This window comes from Bubalus kerabau, chromosome 8 (genome assembly GCF_029407905.1).
Source record: "Bubalus kerabau isolate K-KA32 ecotype Philippines breed swamp buffalo chromosome 8, PCC_UOA_SB_1v2, whole genome shotgun sequence".
In the NCBI taxonomy this organism is placed as follows: domain Eukaryota; kingdom Metazoa; phylum Chordata; class Mammalia; order Artiodactyla; family Bovidae; genus Bubalus; species Bubalus kerabau.
Window position 1 is genome coordinate 82,194,828 of NC_073631.1, and position 24,184 is coordinate 82,219,011.

The window sequence follows — 24,184 nt, forward strand, 5'->3', positions numbered from 1 at the left end:
GAATCTTTCATTAGAATAGAGAAACAAAACAATTAACAGAAAGCCAGAGCCGGGAAATCTGTGTTGGAACAATGAGACTTCTCAGGCTTATATTTAGGAGGAAACAGGGTGATCAATAGAGACCTGGGCCACTTCTCTTTCAGCTGCTTTGAAATCCTCACCTTGTAGTTTAGCTGTTCCCTTCAACAAGGGATCCCAAATCACTGTCCTAAACGCTGATTACTTTCTTTGCTTAGTTGCTAGGGGTTGGGAAGAGCATAATAAAGGATTGGAAAGCATTTACAAAGTACTATATCCCCGCCCTCTGAAGTAGTTGAAATAGCATTTAGCTTAACAGAACATAAATAGAACGTTCTTCTGTTTTATTTTTTTTAAATCATTTTATTTATTTAAGTGGCTGTGCCGAATCTTAGTTGTGTCATGGCATGCGGCATTTTTTTTAAGTTGTATCATGCAGGATCTTTAGTTGCCTCATGCAGGCTCTTAGTTGCAGTATGTGGGATCTAGTTCCCTGACAGGGGATCAAACCCAGGCCCCTTGCATTGGGAGCATGGAGTCTTGTTCACTGGACTCCCAGAGAAGTCCCCTGTTCTTATGTATTAAATATAAAACCTATGAGAATTTTTTCAAGGGAGAAGCGAAATGAGTTTAAATTTCTGCATTGGCTCTGCAGTAGTGAAAGCAGAGCCAGCCTGGGATCGAGTGCGTCATTCTACTCCACTGTAAGAAATCTTCAGGACTCATCGGTTGGGAGAAAAGCAGCAGTAAACTGGGCTAGGACGAGCACCTGACTTTTAAATGTGCCAACAGTGGGCTTACCAGGGGTGCAGCCAGCTTCGGGTTAGAGTATTCCTGTGTTGGGCATTAGAATGAACAAGCCTGTTTTATGGCTCTAATTCCACCTTTTGGGATTCTAGTGACTTAAAGATAGGAGAGCAAGTAATCCCTATAAGGAATATCCTAGAGAAATCCTAAATGCTCCTGAAAACCACACTGTATATATGGTGGAACTGACTTAAGTAAGTGCCCATCTTGGAGGGGAAAACAGAGGAGATGGACTAACCAGGCCCTAGGGAACCACGAGCTTCCATGAAAGGCCTTGGGCTGTATCTTCAGATGATGTGAGGGGATATAGGCCCCAGTGTTTCATAGCATCAGATGAGCTCCTCATCTAGTTAGTGATCTAAATCAGGGCATCAGCTCTGTCTGGAATGTCCTGCTACTTCTAACTCTGCCAGGGATCATTGAGTCTCATTGAGAATGATTACTGTCAAGGATGATATGGAAGTTGACCAGAAGTCTGGTTTTTCCTTGGAGTCCTTTGGAAGTGGAATGCATTTCTTCATTGAAAAACTTCTTTGATGAGATTATCCTCTCATAGTGAGTAAATATGAAACATTTATGTGTAAAGCTGATGTCATAATAAAAGATGCTGGTTTAGGCAATAAAAGCTGTGAACACAGTGGGACTGCTGTTTTTGTACTCACATGGCCTAAATCATGTGGGTCATGAAACTTCTAAATGAAGAAATTCAATTTTCAATGTGCCTGAAAGAAGGATTTGAGTAGGGACCACATTTGTCATTCAAATTGGTTTACCAGTTTTATATTCATGGATGGTACTAAGTTCCAGTTTATGATTTATTTTTTATTAGCCATAAAGTATGTCTATTTATCTCTATAATAATATCTGTAAGTCTTTCATAGTCATCTATTGCATTTCATTAAATTATCTTAAATCATTTTGGATTGTTATCTTGTGTCAAAGTTCACCTCTGATGAAGAAAATATTCCCAATTAGTTTTCTATAGACCAGGTACCCAGACATTTTTCTATAAAGAAGTCTTACCCTCTACTACCGTTTTCTGTGTACCCCCAAATTGCCATGTCCCTGTAAGCAGATGTACCCATTCTTTGAAACAGAAACCCTCCATTCTTTCTCAAAAGTAATTATATTTGATTTGCCTCTTACCTAGTAGGATTATATTCTCAGTCTATTCTCATTAAGTCATTAAACTTAGTTTGCTCACTCTGTAATGTAAATGTGACCTTAGAAAAGGCAGGAGTGGGCTTGTGGGCCCCATTTATAGTTATGCTCTGAAATCTAGATCTCTTAACATCTACCAAATTGCAGGCAAATGGGCATTTAATTTTTCACTCTCTGTGTAACAAGCATTGTATTAAGTTGACAGGCATTTCAGTGTGAGTTACTAACCTCTAGAACAGAGCTTCATCAGTGGAACCTTCTTGAAGTCTCAAAACTCTAATAAATGCATAGAATTAATTGATTGATTAATTGATCGATCTAATAACCAGAGAATTAAAATTGACTCATGTTATCTTATTATAATGCTTAGAGGGTCCCTCCCAACCTGCCCTTGGAGAATGGGTAAACAAACCACAGTCCCAAGCTTTTAAATGTTTCTTGGGACTTAGGCTGTTAGGCAATGAGGAATTTAAGGCAGGGTCCTTCAGTTTTGGCACTACTAGGACTAGATGACTCTCATGATGGGGGCCTGCCCTGCACATCCCTGGGTGGGCAGTAGCTTCCCTACCCTCTCGATGTTTCTAGCACCCCCTGAGTTGTGATAACCCAAATATCTCCAGATGTTGTCACATGTCCCCTGGGGGCAAAATCTATTCCCACCCCTCCATCGAGAACCATTAATTTAGGATAATGTATTTGTCAGTTTTTTAGTAAAGCCGTAAATAGTCCGTGATCAGATAGCTACAGAAATCATGGGGAAATGAAGGCATAACTAAGCTGGATTTTTTTTATCTTAGGATTCTTTAATTCATTTTTCCCCTTTGGCTCATTGCTTTAAAGCCATGCGTGTTGGGAGTTGGGAGGATGGGCGCGATGTGACTGTGGGAACCACCGTCTTTGTCGCTTGTGGTGAATTAATGATGAGAATATCTAAGCAGCCGTCAGATTCATAAATCAGTGGAAATGAGAGGGATAACACATAAAAGTCTTTCCCTTTTGTTTAGCAATTTATCATTTTGCCTGCACATTAATAAACAAAGCTCCCCTGAGGTAAGTCCCTGGAAGATAAATATTTCTCCCTAATTCCCTCAATTGTAGCCAGTAGAACACAAGCGGGAAGAGAAGGGTACTTGTCATCACTGGTCGCTGGCTTCTCATCCTCCAGTTCTTCCATGTGGGGTAACAGGAATAGATAACAGGTACCAAGTCCAGCCACAGGTAATCAGATTCTGTTTTGTTTATATAACAGGCACCAGATTCCCCAGCCCTAGGCTGTCAGCCCGGCCGAGCCGAAAACGTACACTCTCCATATCGCCTCTGTCCGATCATAGCTTTGACCTTCAGACCATGATAAGGACATCTCCCAACTCCTTGGTCACGATTCTCAATAATTCCCGCAGCAGCTCTTCAGCAAGTGGCTCCTATGGCCACTTATCTGCAAGTGCAATCAGGTATGTATTTTCCCTAAATCCATGATACGTTTCTTTAATAAAACACCACTGCTTGCCTGCACCTGTGTTTGGGGTACTGACTGCCTACAAGGTAGAATTATAACAGAACACTGGGACTGACCTGAGATGGGGATCCAGGTTAAATTTCACTACAGTGGGTTCCAGAGCCAATTATTGTGCCGAAAAGACTTATTTTGCAGATGTTAGTTAGCAGCCCTTAAAAAGAAATAGTAGTTCTTTGGGAATGAAGAAATCCACTCCATAGAGACAGTGAGAATGGGGATCTTTTTTCCCCTTACTGGTTATAGTTCCCGAGAGGAAAAACCGACTTCGTACCTGGTTTGGGGACAATTGCAAAGACAGGACACAAATCAAAAGACCAGATGTGAGTCTTGTCTCACAGGGGAAAGGTGTGTTTTGAGAGGAAGAAAGAAAAAGGGACATCAGGGTGGATTTTTTTTGACCCTATTGAGCAGCGTGTGGGATCTTAGTTCCCCAAACAGTAATTGAACCTGTGCCCCCTGCATTGGGAGTTCAGAGTCTTAGCCACTGGACCACCAGGGAAGTCCTGACAGCAGGACTTTTTCAGATGGCTTTTGCATCCACTCTTTGATAGTGAGTCTTGGCGGTGATTTCCGGGAGGTCTGGAGCCCCGTAGGCTGCCTGCGTGGAGGGGGTGGGTCTCCGTCACCCTCGGGTTTGCACGTTGTGTCCTTCTTACCATGAGCCTGTGAAGACCGTCGTTTTGTACCTCTGGGCCTTAGGGGAGGTGTTTAACTTTCCAGTGACTGTTGATTGTTGGGTTTTGGAATACCAAGGGTTTTTTTTGTCATTCTGTTTTTAAATAAATCTCTTTCAAACTTCAAAAAACAGGGTTTTTAGTCTAAAGGAATTGATGCAACTTCCATGATGGATATACATATTAGAAAAACTCTAACAGTCCAGAAAAATGTTGGCAGTAGTCACATACAATATATACTGGAAATGATGAATACCATTATTTTTTCTGTAAGTTTCCATCACAGTTTTAATTCTTTGCTAGTTCAGTTATCAGCAGTCTCCTTTGGCAGGCACATTCAGTTCAGTTCAGTTCCTGTTGTGTCTGACTCTTTGCCACCCCATGGACTGCAGCATACCAGGCTTCCCTATTCATCACCAGCTTCCAGAGCTTGCGGAAACTCATGTCCATCGAGTCGGTGATGCCATCCAACCATCTCATCCTCTGTTGTCCCCTTCTCCTGCCTTCAATCTTTCCCAGCATCAGGGTCTTTTCCATTGAGTCAGTTCTTCGCATCAGGTGACCAAAGTATTGGAGTTTCAGCTTCAGCATCAAGCGTTCAAATATTATAAATCTCCATTTTGATATGATGTCATTTTTCTACTGCATCTGTTCTTTTAATATTGTCAAGAAAGTATGGAAACATGGAACAGAACAAATAACTCGTTTACATGACAGACTTGTGGTGCTGGAGAACTCCTGAGAGTCTCTTGAACAGCACAGAGATCAAACCAGTCAATCCTAAAGAAAATCAACCCTGAATATTCATTGGAAGGATTGATGCTGATGCTGAAGCTGTAGTATTTCGGTTACCTGATGTGAAGAGACGACTCACTGGAAAAGACCTTGATGCTGGGAAAGATTGAAGGCAGGAGGAGAAGGGGGAGACAGAGGACGAGATGGTTGGATAGCATCACTGGCTTCTATGATGTGAATTTGAGCAAACTCTGGGAAATGGTGAAGGACAGGGAAGCCTGACAGGGAAGTGCTGCAGTCCATGGTGTTGCAAAGAGTCTGACTTGACTGAGTGACTGAATAACAACAACAACAAGATAGCAATTGGTGCCTACAGAGGGGTCCTGGGGTAGTTTCAGTATTAGCTGATGTGGTCTTAAGATACGCTTTAAAGTCAGGCAGAACTGTAGTCAGATTCCAGCTTTGCCATCAGCTGTGCAAACCATACTTGCCTATCGGCTCGGAAGTTCTGTCTTCACATTTGTAAACTACAGACAAGATTTCCGCTATAGAGGAAAGGGGTAACTTTTATTAAAGCTGGTGTGGATGGTCAGTACCTGGATGTAGACTGCTATCTAAGGGCAGAACCTCAGGAGAACTGGCCTTGATGATCCATCCAGAAGATGAGCCACCAGGGCCTGGCCATGCTATGCTGTGATCACCCCAGTTTGGCTCTGAGGAGTGTGCCCATCTCCAACCATGGCCTGGCTGCTTTGCACTCCTGGCAAATTTCCCTGGGATCATAGATTGCCACTGACCATATCTCAGTCTGCTGAAATCATATAATTATTATGTGACTTGCCTAGAACTCATAGCATCAAAGTGGTGGAAATGGGGCACACAGTGAAATTCACAGGAGTGATATTTATTTCTTCATTTGAGTTTTCATTTCATCTTTGTTTTTCTTCCCTTGTGCTCTCTGTCCAGCTACTGTGACTTTATAAGGCCTCTGAAGGATTTAGATTAGAAAATGGTGCCAGATGGTCATGATGCTGTCTTTAATTTGTACCCCCCATCTTCACCAGCTTCTTAATCTCCTCCCCTTCTCCAGATAATTTAGTATCAGTCCTTAAGAAACTGCCAGTATCCTGACTTGGAATGGTCGTTGTCCCCTGCCACCAAGGAGCTACAACAGACCTGATTATTCTCATTGAAGCTGGAAGCAGAGACCCTAATTCAGTCCCCAAGAGACCTGTTTGCAGTCAAATGGCTAGGGCCATCAGGGTCTCAGGTCACCCTTGCCTCGGCTCCTCGCCAGTCCCTCTTCACTCTTGCAGCCTGACCTCTCGTTCTTCAATACACAGCCACTGTGTGTTAGGATAAGGCATAGCTTTGGATGCATAGAAAGTAATACAGATAGCCCAGGATGAGGTCGCCTTGCCATAACAATACATTTATTAGAAGAATTACGATCGGCACCACCTGCCAGGCTTTTAGCTGGAATAACCTTAGTGCTTCGCTAGCCCTGTTCCAAGTTTCACTTTGCGAAATCTGAAGACTGACTGGAGGACTCCTCAGTAAGTGGGAGGACTGGTGGGTGACAGGGAAGGAAGCTGCATGAAGAAATCTACACAGGGTAACTTTCTCAGGAGGGAAAGATGCAGAAGTGAAGGTGAACTTAGCATGCATCTCATCTCTGCTTTGTACCCAGGGGTGTGGTTGGTGTGAGATGCTCTCACTGATTTCATCTCATGGCAGTTTTGGAAAGCATAGTGTTACTCTTGTTTTATGCATAAGCACAGAGGGTCTTTGTGAGACAACCAGCCGTCCAATCATTTGCTTTTTAATTTGCACCAGACACATTTGACTTGGGCGTGTTTTCTAATCGTAATCTCCTTCTCATGTGGACAGTGCATATAGTAATGGTGTCAGTTCAGTTTCTAAAGATATTTTTCAATGTGTGAAGACACACGTTCAGTTTTCTAACAAGTGTCCTTCACATGCATGTTCCAGTTCCAGTGCTCTTCTCCAAGAGGCTGATAAGAGCATGGACCTCTGTTTAAAATCCCCCTGCTGACTTGCTCATCTGGTACTTTGCTATATGTCTCCCTCCACTAGGACGCAAAGGCCAGAAGGTCTAGGACTGTGATACCTTGTTCATGGCCACACTCCCACACCATTACATCTGTGCCCTGTCACCTTGACAGCACTCCGCAGACATTTCTGGAGTGAGTGAATGAAGGAGCTCTTTAATGAGCCATTAAAATTGTAATCACCCTCCTTATTAAAAGGAACTTTCTGTGTGGTGGATGAATGATTTTTGTTGTCAGAAAGTTATAGTCTGTATGAATAGTAATGTATCCATAAGTTGATAGATATATAGAAATGCAGAGGGATGAATACAAAATAAAGGGCTAAAAAAGCAAATGTCCATCTTCAGTTTGTATATGGTTCTTGCATGTGTGCCTGCTAAGTCGCTTTAGTTGTGTCTGACTCTTTGTGACCCTATGGACTGTAGCCTACCAGGCTCCTCTGTCCATGGGATTCTCCAGGCAAGAATACTGGAGTGGGTTGCCATGCCCTTCTCCAGGGGATCTTTCCCACTCAGGGATCAAACTCAAGTCTCTTATGTCTCCTGGATTGGCAGGCAGTTTCTTTACAGTGGTGCCACCTGGGAAGCCCATTTGATTCTTATGTTGATGTATTTACTTAATAATTTAGACTGCTATAAAAATTCCATATAGACTACATATTTAATCATAAAAACCCATCTACATGTTAAGAAATGGTTCCTGATTATGTCTGACTTATTAAGACATATTGTCCAAATGTACATCACAAGTATTTTTTATATCATAACTAAGACAATCATTTAAAAAAATAACTCTGTGCACTGGGAAAGGATGTTGTGAAATACTGTCTCAAAAAGTTTTAAATTCACCATCACCCTGAATGCCATCTAAGACTTGATGAGTCACATTTATCCAATACAGTCTGTATCCTCTGTATGGTGAAGGCCAGTTTTTATCCAGTTAATAGTGTTAAATTAGAAATAGTTTGACCTCTGCTAATACCTTCCCCTAGAAATAGAGGAAAGATTGTTTCAACTGACTCTCATCTTCCATTTTCTAGGAAACCTAGATGAAATGAAGAAGTGAGTAATCCATTCATTTCTAACCCATCAGTTATAGCTTTCTCACTGTGGGTTTAATGGCAAAAATGAAGATGTCTTCATATCCTTAGCAGTTTCAGGTCTGGCTCAGCTAGCACAGACATCTCGGTGAAAATGAGAGTTGAGTGCCCAGAAGTGCAGCCTCACAAATGAGGGTGTGTTTTCTGTGGCCAGTACTGACCAGCTCTGCCTGGTGACCAGAGAACGGAAGCATCAGCCCTGCTGGAGGCCCCTGGAGTTGGTGCAGTTGGCAGGTCCAGTGCCGTTTCCTGAGCAGAGTAGGAACCAGTTCAACTTTCACAGCAGCTTGATACTGCTTTGTTACCTGCTATGAGTCAACTCATTTGTGTCTGAGAAACAACTCGAAATGACTTGGGTGGGAAACACTGAAAAATAGATGAATGAATCCAGAGCCAAATAACTCAAGTCCTTAAAACTCTGATTGCATCTTCTAAAAATTATGAGACAACCTTCTCTTCCCCTAGAATCAGTGAAAATAATAAATCCTGACTAAAAAGGATACTTTTCATTTATTCCCAGATGTGACCATTGGTTTTAGGAAGTACTTGATTTAATCTAGTACTCACTTATCCCCCAAGTATTTTACTGCAGTTTCAACTGTGCGCTGGTCACTGTGCTGGGCATGAGGGCTGCATAGATGAATGAGAGACATGATTCCTGTCCTCATGGAACTCATGGAAGGGAAAGGCTTCCAATCAGATACGAAGTTAGGATGTTTGGAGACTACCAGCAGCCTAGGTAGCAGATGAGGCAAAGCACAAGGTTGGAGGTGGGCAGGATCAGGTGGTGTACAGTGTGGACTGCTGATCCAAGGCCTATAGGAAGGCTTCAGGCCCCAGCGAGGGTGTGTTGTTTTAGAGACCAGGGAGCTCAGGGAGGTTTGTGGACTGAATCAAAGGCACTTAGCTACTTACTTGGCCAAACCTGTCAGGTCTAACTGTGGATCTCCTTTTCTGTTTCCCTTCTTTCTCTTAAAAATCCTCCCGTGGGACACATGACTAAAGGGATTGGTAGGAAGTGCTATTTATAATAGGAATATAATCATGTCTGGTGATGCTTTTAAAAAATGGATGATGTTTTTCTAACTATGTCTGCATAACTGGCCAGTTACATGATTTAGGTTGTTGTTGTTGTGCTTGTGTTCAGTCATGTCCGACTCTTTGTGACCATTTACCATTAACTTCACGGTAAATGAAGTTAATTTACCATGTTAGTTTCAAGTATACAGCAAACCGATTCAGTTATATAGATGTGTGTGTGTGTGTGTGCATGCGCACGCGGGTGCATGTGTATTCTTTTTCATATATTTTTCCATTATGGATTATTATAAGATATTGAGTATAGGTCACTGTGCTATATATTAAGTACTTATTGTTTATCCATTTTATATATAGTAGTATGCATATATTAATCCCAAGCCTTCTAGTTCATTCCTTCCAGGCTTGCTGTCCCCTTTGGTAACCATTACTTTGTTTTCTTTGTCTATGATTCTGTTTCTCTTTTGGTAAATAAGTTCATTTGTGTGTTTTTAGATTCCACATTTAAAAGATATCATATGATATTTGTCTTTCTCTATCTCCCTTAACTTCACTTAGCACGATCGTCTCTGGGTCCATCCATGTTGCTGCAAATGGCATTGTTTCATTCTTTTATGGCTGAGGAATATTCCATTGTGTATATATACCACATCTTTATCCATTCCTCTGTCAGTGGACGTTTAGACTGCAGCATGAAGTTTGCTAATCCCAGTGCCCAACCTGAAGAAATGCATTATGAAAGCATCACATGAGTTTCTTCTAAGTATCTTTTAAAAATTCATATCTGAACAGAACTGACCAAATTCGGGCCATTGCAAAAATGTGTTTATAGGTTGCTAGCATTGATTTTACTTTAAAAATATTTCCTAATAATCTATAGCTGCCGCATATTCATCATTCCTCCTCACTTTGGGTAAGAGAGGGTGCCTTTGTGAGGGTGCCTCGGGCTTTCCTGTGACCACCCGCGTCAGGACTCCGCAGTGGTTCACACATCAACCTCAGGCCAGCCCAACTCCAAGCTGAGCTCTCCAGGTCAGGGAGGGGTTCTAGAGATGAATCTGGAAACTGATGATGAGCCTTTCTGTTGAAGCCAATGTAGATAAAATGCATGGAGTATTAATCACTCTGTCCTGGGCAACCCCCTACACCCTGACCCCCCATTCACACAGAGGACCTGTGGTATGGAGACTCAATGGAAGGAGATGTTCCATGCAGCTCTAAGGAAAGCGTATGTTTTTTTTTAGGGAATGGGTAGATGCCATGTGGACTCAAGTCATTAAACAGTAAGATAGAAACTTTGACCTGTAAGCATGACATGGCAGGGTGATCCAACCTCTTGCCATCTTTCTTATAGTTCCAAGTCTTTAAAATTCACTTTTACTTAGAAACAGGTCTTTTAAATATTGTAATCAGCTCTATTTACTCTCCTAGTATAAAAGACTACAGCAGGACACATCCCCTAGTGTGTATTAATCACTCAGTCATGTCCCACTCTTTGTGACCCCATGGACTGTAGCCCACCAGGATCCTCTGCCCATGGAATTCTCCTGGCAAGAATACTGGAGTGGGTTGCCATTCCCTTCTCCAGGGGATTGTCCTGACCCAGAGATTGAACCCGGGTTTCCTGCATTGCAGTCAGATTCTTTACCATCGGAGCCATTCAGCTTTATTCATTGTACTATTATTAATTTATCCAGCCCATCCCTATCCTCTTCAGTTCAGTTCAGTCACTCAGTCTTGTCTGGCTCTTTGCAACCCTATGGACTGCAGCACGCCAGACTTCCCTGTCCATCACCAACTCCTGGAGCTTGCTCAAACTCATGTCCATAGAGTTACTGATGCTATCCAACCATCTCATCCTCTGTCGTCCCCTTCTCCTCCCGCCTTCAATCTTTCCCAGCATCAGGGTCTTTTTCAGTTAGTCAGTTCTTCGTATCAGGTGGCCATATTATTAGAGCTTCAGCTTCAGCATCAGTCCTTCCAATGAACATTCTGGACTGATTTCCTTTAGGATTGACGGATTTGATCTCCTTGCAGTCCAAGGGCCTCTCAAGAGTCTTCTCTAACACCACAGTTCAAAAACATCAATTCTTCGGCGCTCAGCTTTCTTTATAGTCCAGCTCTCACATACATACATGACCACTGGAAAAACCATATCTTTGACTAGACAGACCTTTGTCTGCAAATAACATCTTTGCTTTGTAATATGCTGTCTAGGTTGGCCATAACTTTCCTTCCAAGGAGTAACTGTCTTTTAATTTCATGGCTGCAGTCACCATCTGCAGTGATTTTGGAACCCCCCCAAAATAGAGTCTGTCATTGTTTCCATTATTTCCCCCTCTATTTGCCCTGAAGTGATGGGACTGGATGCCATGATCTTAATTTTTTCATCCTCCACTATATGTAGAGTTCCTGAAGTGTTTCTAAAATACATTATGGATTTGTCTCATATGCTATTTTATTATTATAATTTTAAACATTATTTATTTACTTATTTATTTTACAGTAGGTCCTTGTTGGTTATTTGTTTTAAATATAGAAATATGTACATGTCAGTCCTAAACTTGCATGCTATTTTAACTGGTTTTAATATATTTGACTTGAATATTAATGACTTTGAAATACCTGTATGTATAGTAGGGTTGAATACATCTTAACGATTGATCTTCTACAATATGAACTTTTAGTGTCTCCCACTTATATGTCATTTCCATGATTTATTATCAATTTACAGATAGATTAGAGGAGTTCTTTACAAATGTTGACTCATATCACTTACTTGGTGTGAAAAGAAGAATATTTTTTGTGAAAGTCAAGCATGTGTATGGATTTCAAAGTTATATATATCAATTATAATTAATATGTAACTTTCCAGTTACAAATAATTATTTTATTCTTAGGATATATAAAAGGGGTCTGTGAAAAGTACTCAGCTAAAACTTATTGAATTAGTGAATAAGGGAGTGGATTTTATGGTATTTATTAAAAATTTTTAAAATTGAAGTATAGTTGATTTACAGTGTTGTGTCAATTACTGCTATACAGCAAACTGATTCAGTTATTCAGTTATGTACATTAATATTTATTAGTTGCTTAACATCCTTTCTTTCTACTTACACCCCAGATTTCAACCAGATTGGCCACAGTTGTTGAAACTCTGAGGCAGAAGAGTTCCAGATAAGGGAGAGATTTCTGGGCTATTTACTGCAATATTAAGAGGAGACCCAGTTTGCAAAATATGACTCCACTTTGTGAAAGAATGTTGACAAAACATTACTTCTGATTTGTGATGGAGAATAAATGCATCAAAACTTTCTTAACGATTCAGACTTTGGGAATTTTAATGTTAAAGTTTTGGAAAATAGTGGTTCCCACTGAGACTATAATTTGCTGATCGCTTTGAATTCAGAGCGGAGTTAAAACTTTTAGTTCAGTTGGTTAGTTCTTTTGGTTCAGTTAAAAGAACTGAACTTTTAGCTCAGCTCAGAGCAAAGACTTAAAGGGAAACTGAGTCAGTAGTTAGCGTGATTTAGAATTCTGCCCCGAGCCACTGCCTATAGTGACATGCGTGCTTCCTCTCAGGTATTATATAAAACAAGTCTTCCAGAACCCTTATCAGTTTTGATGGGTAGAAATTATGTTTGGTGGATGAAGACACCACACACACTATGATAAGGGATCAAAAATTCACATTTTTCTCAATTCCTTCTCTTGAGAAAACTACAGGGCAAATTAACATTAACTAATTTCTTCTAACTTTTTTTTTCCTTTTCTAATTTTTTAAAAATTTTGCTGGAGTATAGTCAATTTATAATGAGTGTCAGTTACAGGTGTGCAGTATAGTGATTCAGTTATACATATGTACATATTCATTTGTTTTCAGATTCTTTTTCCCATAAAGGTTATTACAGAATATTCTAATTGTTGTCCTAGAAAGTGTTTCTCAGAGTGTCTCTCTGGAAGCTCCTGCAAATATTGCCTCCAACCATACCTGGGGTGGGACTTTTGAAACTCACATTCACATATTAACAATTCCAGGGGATCCCAGGGCTGTACTCCTCAGACTTTATGACCTTGACACTTTCTTTTCCTCCATAACACTTGATTGTGGGTTGTTATCCCAGAAGGACTGTGACTATGTTAGCGCATTGCTTGGGAGGATCTAGGCCATCTGACACTTTCTACAGATCTTATTGACTGAATGTAAATTAACAGTTGTAAGTCACATTCTTATAAAAATGTTTATGTGTTTTTAATTATCCCATCTTTCATGTAGTCATTTAGAAAAGAAGTGAATGCTATTATAAATTTTTAAATTACACTTATCAAATGTTGAGTGAAGAAAATTTAAAATTCAGAACATAAACTTAATTGCTCTTCAACTGATCCATTGGAAAAAGCAGGGTGAGCAGAAATATAAAGGCTTTGGGGTCATATAGCTCAGGTGGATGGAGGAGCCTGGTAGGCTGTAGTCCATGGGGTCTCGAAGAGTCGGACACGACTGGGCGACTTCACTTTCACTTTTCACTTTCATGCATTGGAGAAGGAAATGGCAACCCACTCCAGTGTTCTTGCCTGGAGAATCCCAGGGACGGGAGAGCCTGGTGGGCTGCCGTCTATGGGGTTGCACAGTCGGACACGACTGAAGCGACTTAGCAGCAGCAGCTCAGGTGGACCAAAGACTGTGTCCTTCTTGAAATAAGTTGACAGAGCAATGTATAAAACATTTCAACAGTGTCAGTACTTCATATTTCTAGGAAATTATGGAACAAAGTATGAACTCTTTAGGAAGATTTATTTTCAGGGTTTCTAAAAATAGAATTTGTTGTCATTATTTAGTCGGTATGTTGTGTCCACCTCTTTTGCCACCCCATGAACTGTAGCCTGCTAAGATCCTCTCTCCATGGGATTTTCAAGAATACTGGAGTGGGTTGCCATTTCCTTTTCCAGGGGATCCTCCCAACCCATAAATCTAACCTGGGTTTCCGGTGCATCTCCTGCATTGCAGACAGATTGTTTTATCACTGAATTTTACTTTTTAAAAACAATTTCAACCTTTGTAATCAGCAGCATGTCCTCAGCTACTGAAGTTCTACAGAGACACACAGATGTGGTTACTAGCTTTGCACTGTTTGATAAATGTTGTCAAATTGCTTTTCTTTGAAGTAACTGTTCTGAGGGGGATGGGCAGAATAATGGCCCTCCATAAATGCCACATCTTACTCCCTGGAATCTGTAAGTGTATTTTCTTACACAGCAAAAGGAATTATGTGGCTGTGATTCAGTTAAAGATTTTAGGAAGAGGAGATGATTCTGTACCATGTAGGTGGCCCAATATAACCACAGGGGTCCTTATAAGAGAGAGGCAGGCTGGTGTCAGAGTTAGAGGGAGTCACAGGAGGTTGGAGTGAGGCAGGGCCAGGAGCTGAGGATGCACGCAGTCTCTAGAAGCAGGAAGAGGCCAGGTGCACAGAGACTCCAGAGGAATGCAGCACTGCCCAACCATTCAAGGATTCTGACCTTTGGAGCTATAAGAGGGCAGTGTTGTTCAGTCACTAAGTTGTGTCTGACTGACTCTTTGTGACCCCATGGACTGCAGCACTCCAGGCTCCCCTGTCTTTCACTGTCTCCCAGAGTTTGCTTAGCTTCATATCCATTGAGTCGGTAATGCTATCTAATCATCACATCTTCTGCCGCTCTTTCTCCTTTTTCCTTCAGCCTTTCCCAGCATTAAGATCCTTTCCAGTGAGTTGGCTCTTCACATCAGGTGACCAAAGTATTGGAGCTTCAGCTTCAGCATCAGTCCTTCCAATGAATATTCAGGGTTGATTTCTTTTAGGATTGATTGGTTTGATCTCCTTGCAGTCCAAGGCACTCTCAAGAGTCTTCTCTGCACCACAATTCAAAAGCATCAATTCTTTGGCGCTCAGCCTTCCTTATGGTCCAACTCTCACATCCATACATGACTACTGGAAAAACCATGACTTTGACTATACAAACCTTTGTTGGCAAAGTGATGTCTCTGCTTTTTAATATCCTGTCTAAGTTTGTCATAGCTTTCCTTCCAGGGAGCAAGTGTCTTTTAATCATGGCTGCAGTCACTGTCCACAGTTATTTTGGAGCCCAACAAAAGAAAATGTGTGACTCTTTCCACTTTTTCCCCATTTATTTGCCATGAAGTGATGGGACCAGTTGCCATGATTAGTTTTTTCAGTGTTGAATGTTAATCCAGCTTTTTCACTCTCCTTTTTCACCCTCATCAAGAGGCTCTTTAGTTCCTCTTCACTTCCTGCCATTAGTGTGGTATCATCTGCATATCTGAGGTAGTTGATGTTTCTTCCAGCAATCTTGATTGCATCTTGTATTACTCAAGAGAGCAAGTGTATTTTGTTTTAAAACAGCTAAACTTGTGGTGATGTGTTGCAACGGCAACTCATACCTTGGGAGAGTGGTTCCGTCACTCATCGACTCATGAGGGGCTGCCCTGTTCCTGGCAGTGTTCCAGACACCAGGGGTTAGTGAAGAACAAGACAGGCCAGGACCCAGCTCCCCCGAACCTAACATTTGGAGGGAGGGAGAAAAAGAGAGCCTTCTCCTGCAGTGAAAACACAGCTGTCAAACAGGAGTGCATGATGCCATGAGGAGCTGTAGAGGGGGCTGGTTTAGATGGGCCTCGGCCTCAGGGGGCCTCTGTGTCTGAGGAGGTGGCATTTAAGCTGGGGTCTGAGTGACCAAATGCAAGCAGCCATGCTGACCTCTGGAAGGACACGGGAGTACTGGGATACAGAGCTTAGGATGACAGTTCACTTGGCATCAGAGAACAGGGGGTGGTGGCCCCAGTCCCCTGCCCCCTTCCACTGGTAGAAAGTCCTCAGAGGTTCTTTCCATGCTCTTGGGAGGATGGTGATGTTTTTTGTTCTACTTGACATTACATGCAGTACCCAGTCATCCCCCATCCTCTGCTTCTTTATACAACTGCAAGGACAAGCTCACAGGCTGTTCTAAAACCAAGAGGCGACTTGGCTCTTGAATTCATTCACTGACGCTGTTACAGGGCCAAAAACATCTACTTCTGCCATCAAATCCTAAACAGGCTTTGTAATCCTGAGCAAGTAGCCTTCCTGCCAGGAGCCGACAGCAGTGTCTGCTCTTGTGGGGTGACGCAAGCTCTCTACCTATGTCTGCTGTCGCCCAGCTCTTTGCACATAGAGGAGAGAGCGTTTCTGTTGCTGGCTCCTTGTGAATAAGCAGGGACCACTAAAATTTGGTGGTCCAGGACGTCTCTGGCAGTCCAGTGGTGAAGACTCCACGCTTCCAATGCAGGGGGCACAGTTTTGATCCTTGGTCGGAGAACTAAGATCCCACATGCCTCTAAGTACCGCCAAAAGATAAAATAAATTTAAAATTTCAAAAAAATAAAATTCTCTGTCCCCTTCTGTATGTTCTTATATCCCTTGGAATCTAAGAGTTGACATGCATTTTGGCCAGTGTTTATTCCTGTCCTGTGGTTTGAACAGTGAAAAGGCAGCCTCAAAAGGGACAAAACCCACATGGGTTGAAAGGTCTTGCAGCCCTTCCTATATCTGCTGAGGTCAGAGATTTCGCTCCTGGGGACAGGGCGCTGCAGCAACCAATGCTGGCCCTGCCTTTTTCTTCTACAGCTTTTTAAAATTACAAATGGACCTATCCTATCTGGCTATTAACAGTTGTAAATTGCACTATATACACAACTGAGGGCATTTCCCGCCTTGTGAAAGGCAGGAAAGACTGCCTCTAACAGTCTTGATTATTAATTGGGTCCTAACTTTTTTGAGCTCCCCAATATTGGGCCCCCCAGAATTAGAGGTGTACATGACCCAAGGGGCCCCCTTACTAAGCCTACCTGATCATTCAGGTTCCTGAAACTCAGAAGAGGCGCATGGAGTTTTGGGTAGAGTCCATATCACATTGTAAATATATAGGTAATGGGATCTTTTAGTTTTTCTTTGTTTTTTTAATGAACAGAATGAGGTAGTTACACTTAGGAATACCCATTCACCAAAAGAAAGGGGGGGATGGGAGGGTTAAATCATTGTGTTTTTTGATGAATGGCTTGTACACCAAAAAATAAATTGGACAAACTGGCATAGAGCTCAGTGAACATGAAATCAGCTATTAGAAGAAAGCTTGTGAACAAATTCTGAGGCAGATATGCATCTTTTGATTAATGCCCTATCAATCATCCGCACAGCTACCTTCGCTAAGTCTTGCTGTAATCATTCATGGTTGCTTTCGGAAATACTGGCAGAAACTATAGCGCTGCAAAAGCGAAATATTATTACTGATTTCTCCCCAACTTACTGTGAACAATGACTGTTTTCACCAGGTTTCTGCTCTCCTTTATTAAAGAAACACAATACAGAATGAAAGGAGGGTTCCTCCAAGCCTCGTGAAATTCTCCTAGGGTATTCTTAATGATATTCAGTCTTAAATGGGCAAGCTATTGTAATGCAAGGTTCTCTGTAGGAATAATAGTAATGTAATCCCATTGAAATTGCTTTTTATGGATTGTAGTCAAATGGGCAAAATGTGGAGTCACATTAATGAAGTGAGTATATCTTCAGCATTATTACTTAAAGTTGTTGAAATGGTTTGAATTTTGTTATTGTAATTATTATATTCTCAGTTAATGCGCTCAACGGCAATAGTAATTAACCCACCAGATTGGAAAATTTTCATGAATTGTACCTTTGACTTTGCAAGAAACCTTGATTCTTTCTGGATCTTACACAGTAGGATGGAGAAAAGATCTACATATGTATATATTTTCCCACTGAGTATTTTTTTTTTAAGGAAGAAATTTTCACGAATGCAATTACAGTGTTTCGTGCTTTTTTTTTAAAGTCATCAGCAAATTCCTCAAGAGCACTTCATTCTCTTAAGAGGACTGGATTCCTAAACTATGCTGGTGCAGAAAACAATCTGGCACTGCCCACTAGTCCAGAAATCTTTAGGTCATCGTGGGGCTTCCTCAGAACTTCCGGTAGCCTGGGAAATACTCGGGCATAATGAAGTGGTGACAGGCATTAGCATGTATAATGGACGTTAATAGACATTGAGTGCTCTTTAGCTGGAAGAGGGAGCGATGCTTTCCCATTGGAATATTGCTCCATCGAAACTCATTGATCACCGATTTCAGCTGGGAGAGGTTAATCCATCAGCTTCTGTAACCAGACGGCACTGATGGAAATTCTTTAGGTGGCATTCTGGATGAACCAAGCTTTCCATCTTTACAAACAAATGAGTGATATGACAAGCATGGTGTTCAAAACACATTTAACCAATTGATTTTCTTTCCTCTTGTAATAAGATCTGGAGACATATGAAAGTGTGCAGGGTGAGCTGAGATGAAAAGAATTGCTCCCTGCGTGGGGACTTACAGGATGAGGAGCCGATAAAAGTCCTATAAAGCATGTAGTCACCCATTCTCTTTGTTATATAAAGTTTGTTATTGCAATAAATAGCTGTTATTGAGCCGATGCCTTTTGCTTCCGTTGTGCGGAATCTTAGGTCTGCGTATCTGTGCACATGCCCACATATGTCCCCTCTAAGCCATCACCTTTCTCTAGGAAGTTTTGAGATGTTGGTCAATCATCGTTTTCACTTTTTGATTTGAACACGCAGCCCTGATGCAACCTGGGGAGGAAAAACTAGATATAGAGGTGAGCTGGTCTCTGCATCCCATGCGAATGATGGTTTTCCCTCTATTTCCCACCTGCAGCCCTGCCCTGAGCTTCACCTACCCTTCGGCGCCCGTGTCCCTCCACATGCATCAGCAGATCCTAAGCCGACAACAGAGCTTAGGCTCAGCCTTTGGACACAGCCCTCCGCTCATCCACCCCGCCCCAACTTTCCCGACCCAGAGGCCTATTCCCGGGATCCCTACAGTTCTGAACCCCGTCCAGGTCAGCTCCGGCCCTTCCGAGTCCTCACAGGTGAGAGAGACATCTTGATGACCTGGTTTGTCTTGGGAACCACAGAGGAAAGCCATGGGGCCACATCAGCCTTGGATGCACACAGGCCATAGCATCCTCACAGCTTCCGTACCGCAGCTGTCCACCCAACCCAGGGCTCTCTGTCTTCAGGTCTGGTGACTGTGCCATGTATGTGCTCCTCAGGAAACAAGACCTTCTTCCACTAGTCATTTTATCCTTGGTGGAAAAGCTGCTTGATCTGGCTTCCCTCTGACCCTGTGTGGTCTGCTGTCCATTCAATAAACATACATCCCATGGATAGAGTAATACAGAAACTTACAATACCATGTGTAAAATAGATCGCCAGTGGGAATTTGCTGTATGACTCAGGGAACTCAAACAGGGGCTCTGTGACGATCTAGAAGGGTGGGATGGGGAGGGAGATACGAGCGAGGTTCGAGAGGGAGTGGACATGGGTGCACCTATGGCTGATTCTTGTTGATGTTTGACAGAAAACTACAAAATTCTGTAAAGCAATTATCCTTCAGTTGAAAATAAATAAAATAAACTTTTAAAATTTTTAATAAATAAAATAAACATACATCCCATGAATGGATTACTGTCTTTCAGTCCCTGTGTGCTGGACTGTTGGAGTTCATTTAAACCCAGGATTCCAGCTGTTTTCCACTAGCTTTGAAAAGCCACCAGGAGTTGGTACTCATGATTAAAAACAAGGAGACGCCTCATGAATGCCTCATGAATATCCTGAGTTTTGGGGGTTTTTTTCCAATTTTTATTTCAGTACAGTTACTTACAATGTTTCAGGTGTAAAACAAAGTGAATCCGTTTACATATATCTTTTAGATTCTTTTCCCGTAGAGGTCATTGCAGAGTACTGAGTAGAGTTCCCAGTGCTATACAGTAGGCCCTTACTAGTTCTATTTTATATATGAATGAGAGCACGCTAAGTTGTTTCACTTGTTTCAACTCTTTGCAACCCTATGGGTTGTAACCCTCCAGGCTCCTCTGTCCATGAGATTCTCTAGGCAAGCATACTGGAGTAGGTTGCTGTGCCCTCCTCCAGGGGATCTTCCTGACCCAAGGATCGAACCTGTGTCTCTTATGTCTCCTGCATTGGTAGTCAGGTTCTTTACTACTATCGCAACCTGGGAAGGCCATTTTATATACAGTAGTGTGTATATGTCAGTCAATCCCAATCTCCCAGTTTATCCCTCTACCCCCTTCCCCTTGGTAACCATAAGATTGTTTTCTACATCTGTAACGCGATTTCTGTTTGTAAATAAGTTCATTATCCTAGCTGTGAACACATTTTCTGAACTCTGCTACCTGGAAATAGGAGCCATATCTGTCATCATTCTAGTGCCAAAGAAGCCCACTAGTCTCGGGTTGTGTGTTTTGGCTGTGGTCCTGCTCGTTGATCAGAATCTAATTTTTGTCTCTGTCCCTGCCACTGTGACCTGCAGAACAAGCCCACGAGTGAGTCTGCAGTGAGCAGTACGGGTGACCTGGTGCACAACAAGCGCTCCAAGATCAAACCAGATGAAGACCTCCCCAGCCCAGGGCCACGGGGCCAGCAGGTGAGGGAGGTGCCTGACTCAGGCCCCATCTAGCCTGGTGCCTTTCACAGCTTCGGCTTGTCTGCTCTGTTCTTGACCTTGGCTGTATACACGCGTTTGACAGATGGCCAGGTCTGGAGTTTGACTCTGTTTCTCCAGCTCAGAAGCAAACACACAAAAATGCAGGCAGCTCTGTGGGGTAGATACTTGAGTTCATAGAGTAAGTGGTTGGATACATTTGTTGTTGATCAGGGATGTGAACAAACCTCAGGCTTTGGCTCTGATCTTGGGCCTGAATTACGAGTGCCTGGCTCTCAGCCCGAGCAGGGCAGACCAAGGAAATTCTCCACAATGATCATGTTCTTTCTTGTTCTTATTTTGCCACTTCCCACTGGCCAGGAGACCCTACAGAACCAGGAGGGATCCCGCCACAGCTAACCTAATCTAAGGTTACTTCAATTCTGGCTCTTTACCCAAAGTCCTGAAAGTACAAGTTTAAGTTTCAGTTTAGTCTCTGCTGTTACTGAGATCTTGAGCCTCAGTTTCAAAAATATTTAGATTATGCCCATCACCCTATCTTTCAGGTTCCCTGTGCCCAATATGGAGCTCAATAAATATTAATTCAATGCCTGAGATAAGGATTGGACAAGAGTCCGGATGTGAACAGAATCTGGACCCTGAAATTGTCAGGCTGTTTTAGCCCAAACTTAAGCCCATGTTTCCTTTTCAGGGAGCACTTGAAGGATGGAATGCATGGGTGTCATGCGTTTGCTCTTACATTTTGCTAATTATACATAAACACTTGTATACAGCTTTTGCCATCTAACTGCAGGTCAGATCCTGAATTTACATACCTAATCATCTCCCAGAATTCTGGAAATTCTTTGTCTTTTCATTTCTGCAAAGCTGCCTTAGAAGCCTAGAAAAGACTATGCTGCCAAGTTTAAGATGTTGTGGCTCCTGGGCAGGGAGTGTAGCCTTGGAGACCAGAAGTTGAACCAAGGAGACATCATCCCTGTAAACATCCACAGAGTGCCTCTCACAACCTCCAATGGCAGGGAGAACACAATTAGAATTAGCAGTAAACCCTTTCCCTGAATTCCAGACTATGAGAATAAACAAATTAATATGCTGAAAAGACTTTAACTGAAAGAGAAAGACCAGTCTTTTGGGTAAAGACTACATGACCTAGTTTGATTGCTTTTCTTAAGAGATGACATCTTAGTTTTGGGGTTTTTTTTTTTTCTACCTTCGTACTCAGGATAACAAAGTTTGGCCTCACCACCACACCAATATTCTGGTTTGGATTATTGTGTTTAATCACAAGTTAATGACCTCTGAAGGTGTATTGGGTAAATCTGAAAAAAAAAAAAAAAAGCACAAAAATGATTCCATCTCTGGTTTCTTCAATTCACAAACACAGTTGTTAGACCTGGGCTCCATTTTATTTCCCCCCAAAAAACTGCATCTGGAGGAAGACAAGCCTACATCAAGTTTCTCCTTTTATCCGCCCTCCTACTGTGTCTGATTTTTGTCCTCCTCTATCTCCTCTCTTCCCCCTTCCCTGCCTTTCAGGAACAGCCAGAAGGAACAACCCTGGTGAAGGAGGAAGGGGACAAAGATGAAAGCAAACAGGAGCCCGAAGTCATCTACGAGACAAACTGCCACTGGGAAGGCTGTTCTCGAGAGTTCGACACCCAGGAGCAGCTGGTGCATGTGAGCGAAGGGAGCTGGGGACCGGGCTTACCACTAGGTGACCTTTCCTGTGGGGTCAGCTCCCCTGACCCGAGCTGAGTCAGCTTTCTTAGCTAGTGGCCTGGCACACTGCAGGGGGCTTTATGATTCTCTGAGAAGAAAGAAAACTCTGAGCCATGGTGCTTGACCTGTTCAGTCAGCTAAAGCTTAGTGTAAAATTCAATAAAGTCTTCAATACAGTGTAATGACTCTGATCCTGTAAGGCAGAAAACACTATTTTGAGTTAGCGACTTTGATGGTTATTGAGTCATAGTAAGCTGGACATGAATTATTATTAACCTTTTAACCAAGTTTGATTTCAGCCAAGTCCCAGTAACAATACAAAAAAAAAAAAAAAAAATCGGAGAGGTGGGGAAAGTTCTTTTTTTCCTTTCTGCCTTACTGTCCCTCACCCTCACCACCTCAGGACTCTGCCATTATTTTAGACAGCAGTTAGCATTCTCTATGAGAAGTAGGTAATGGTTCAGGATAAGCACAGTTTCTTGGCTTGAAGCTAATTCTTGCAGGCCCATACTTATTAGAAAAAGTGATATGTATTTTAAAATGTGTATAGTGATATATATTTTGGAAACTGCAGTGTGGTCAGATTGAGAACCTCACCTTCTCTTCCCACACCAGATTCAGAAGTCTCTGCTTTGCTCCCCTGCCTGTTATTTCAGAAAATGCAGGGCACCCCACCCCCACCCCCACCCCAACACACACACACACACACACACGTACTTGATTAGCCCTGTGTCCTCAGCTGGTGCTTCATCTTTGTTGGGTACTTTCTCAGACCAGTGGAGTCTCCCTGGCAAATGGGACCAGGAATAGCTGAGATGGAAGGGCATTTAGATAATCAGGGATGAAACAATGTCAAAGCACAGGGCTGCATTAAGGCATTAAGGATGGTTTGCTATGTGGAACCCTTTCGTAAGCTTTAAATACGACAGAAAATCTGATGGAGTAGCTTTCTTTGGGATCCCCTCCTCTCCCTTCCCCTGTCACTCAGACATACCACACACATACCCACTCCATTCTCTTTTACACTTTCTATTTTCAGACGACTCCTTTCACTTGATAACTCTCCTCCATTGAAAATCTGTGCTGTGTGCGCTGTACTGTGTCCAGTCGCTCAGCCCAGTCATGTCCGATTCTTTGTGACTCGTGGGCTACAGCCCACCAGGCCCCTCTGTCCGTGGAATTTTCCAGGCAAGAATACTAGAGTGGGTTGCCATTTCCTACTCCAGGGCATCTTCCAAACTCAGGGATTGAATCCGTGTCCCTTGCATCTCCTGCTTTGGCAGGCGGATTCTTTACCACTGCACCACTTGGGAAGCCCGTTAAAACACTAAGATTATACAATTCCTGACACACCCTCCATGTTTCATATGCTGTGTGCGTGGGCTTTTTTTTTTTTTTTTTTTTGAGTATAGTTGCTTTACAATATTGCGACAGTTTCTGCTGAATCAGCTATACGAATACATATATCCCCTCTTTTTTGGATTTCCTTTCCATTTAGGTCAGCACAGAGCACTAAGAAGAGTTCCCTGTGCTAAACAGTAGGTTCTCATCAGTTATCTGTTTTATACATAGTGATGTATATATGTCAATTGCTTGGGCTTTTGAAGAGTGTCTTCCATACCCTGGCCCATCTGCTAATATATGCACATGCTGCAGTTACATTATTATTATTATTATTGAAAGTCACTCAGTCGTGTCCAACTCTTTACGATCCCATGGATGATACAGTCCATGGAATTCTCCAGGCCAGAATACTGTAGTGGGTAGCCTTTTCCT

At 42.3% G+C, this 24,184-nt stretch overlaps 1 protein-coding gene across 1 annotated transcript in view; it reads left to right on the forward strand.

Annotated features, from left to right (window-relative positions):
* The window catches only part of GLI3 (GLI family zinc finger 3), a 304,210-nt gene that overhangs the window by 205,582 nt on the left and 74,444 nt on the right, over window positions 1-24,184 (forward strand). The window contains exons 6-9 of the mRNA XM_055590741.1: window positions 3,236-3,437; window positions 18,881-19,094; window positions 20,558-20,671; window positions 22,226-22,366. Coding sequence (XP_055446716.1) covers window positions 3,236-3,437; window positions 18,881-19,094; window positions 20,558-20,671; window positions 22,226-22,366 — 671 coding nt within the window. The remainder of the gene's footprint in view (window positions 1-3,235; window positions 3,438-18,880; window positions 19,095-20,557; window positions 20,672-22,225; window positions 22,367-24,184) is intronic.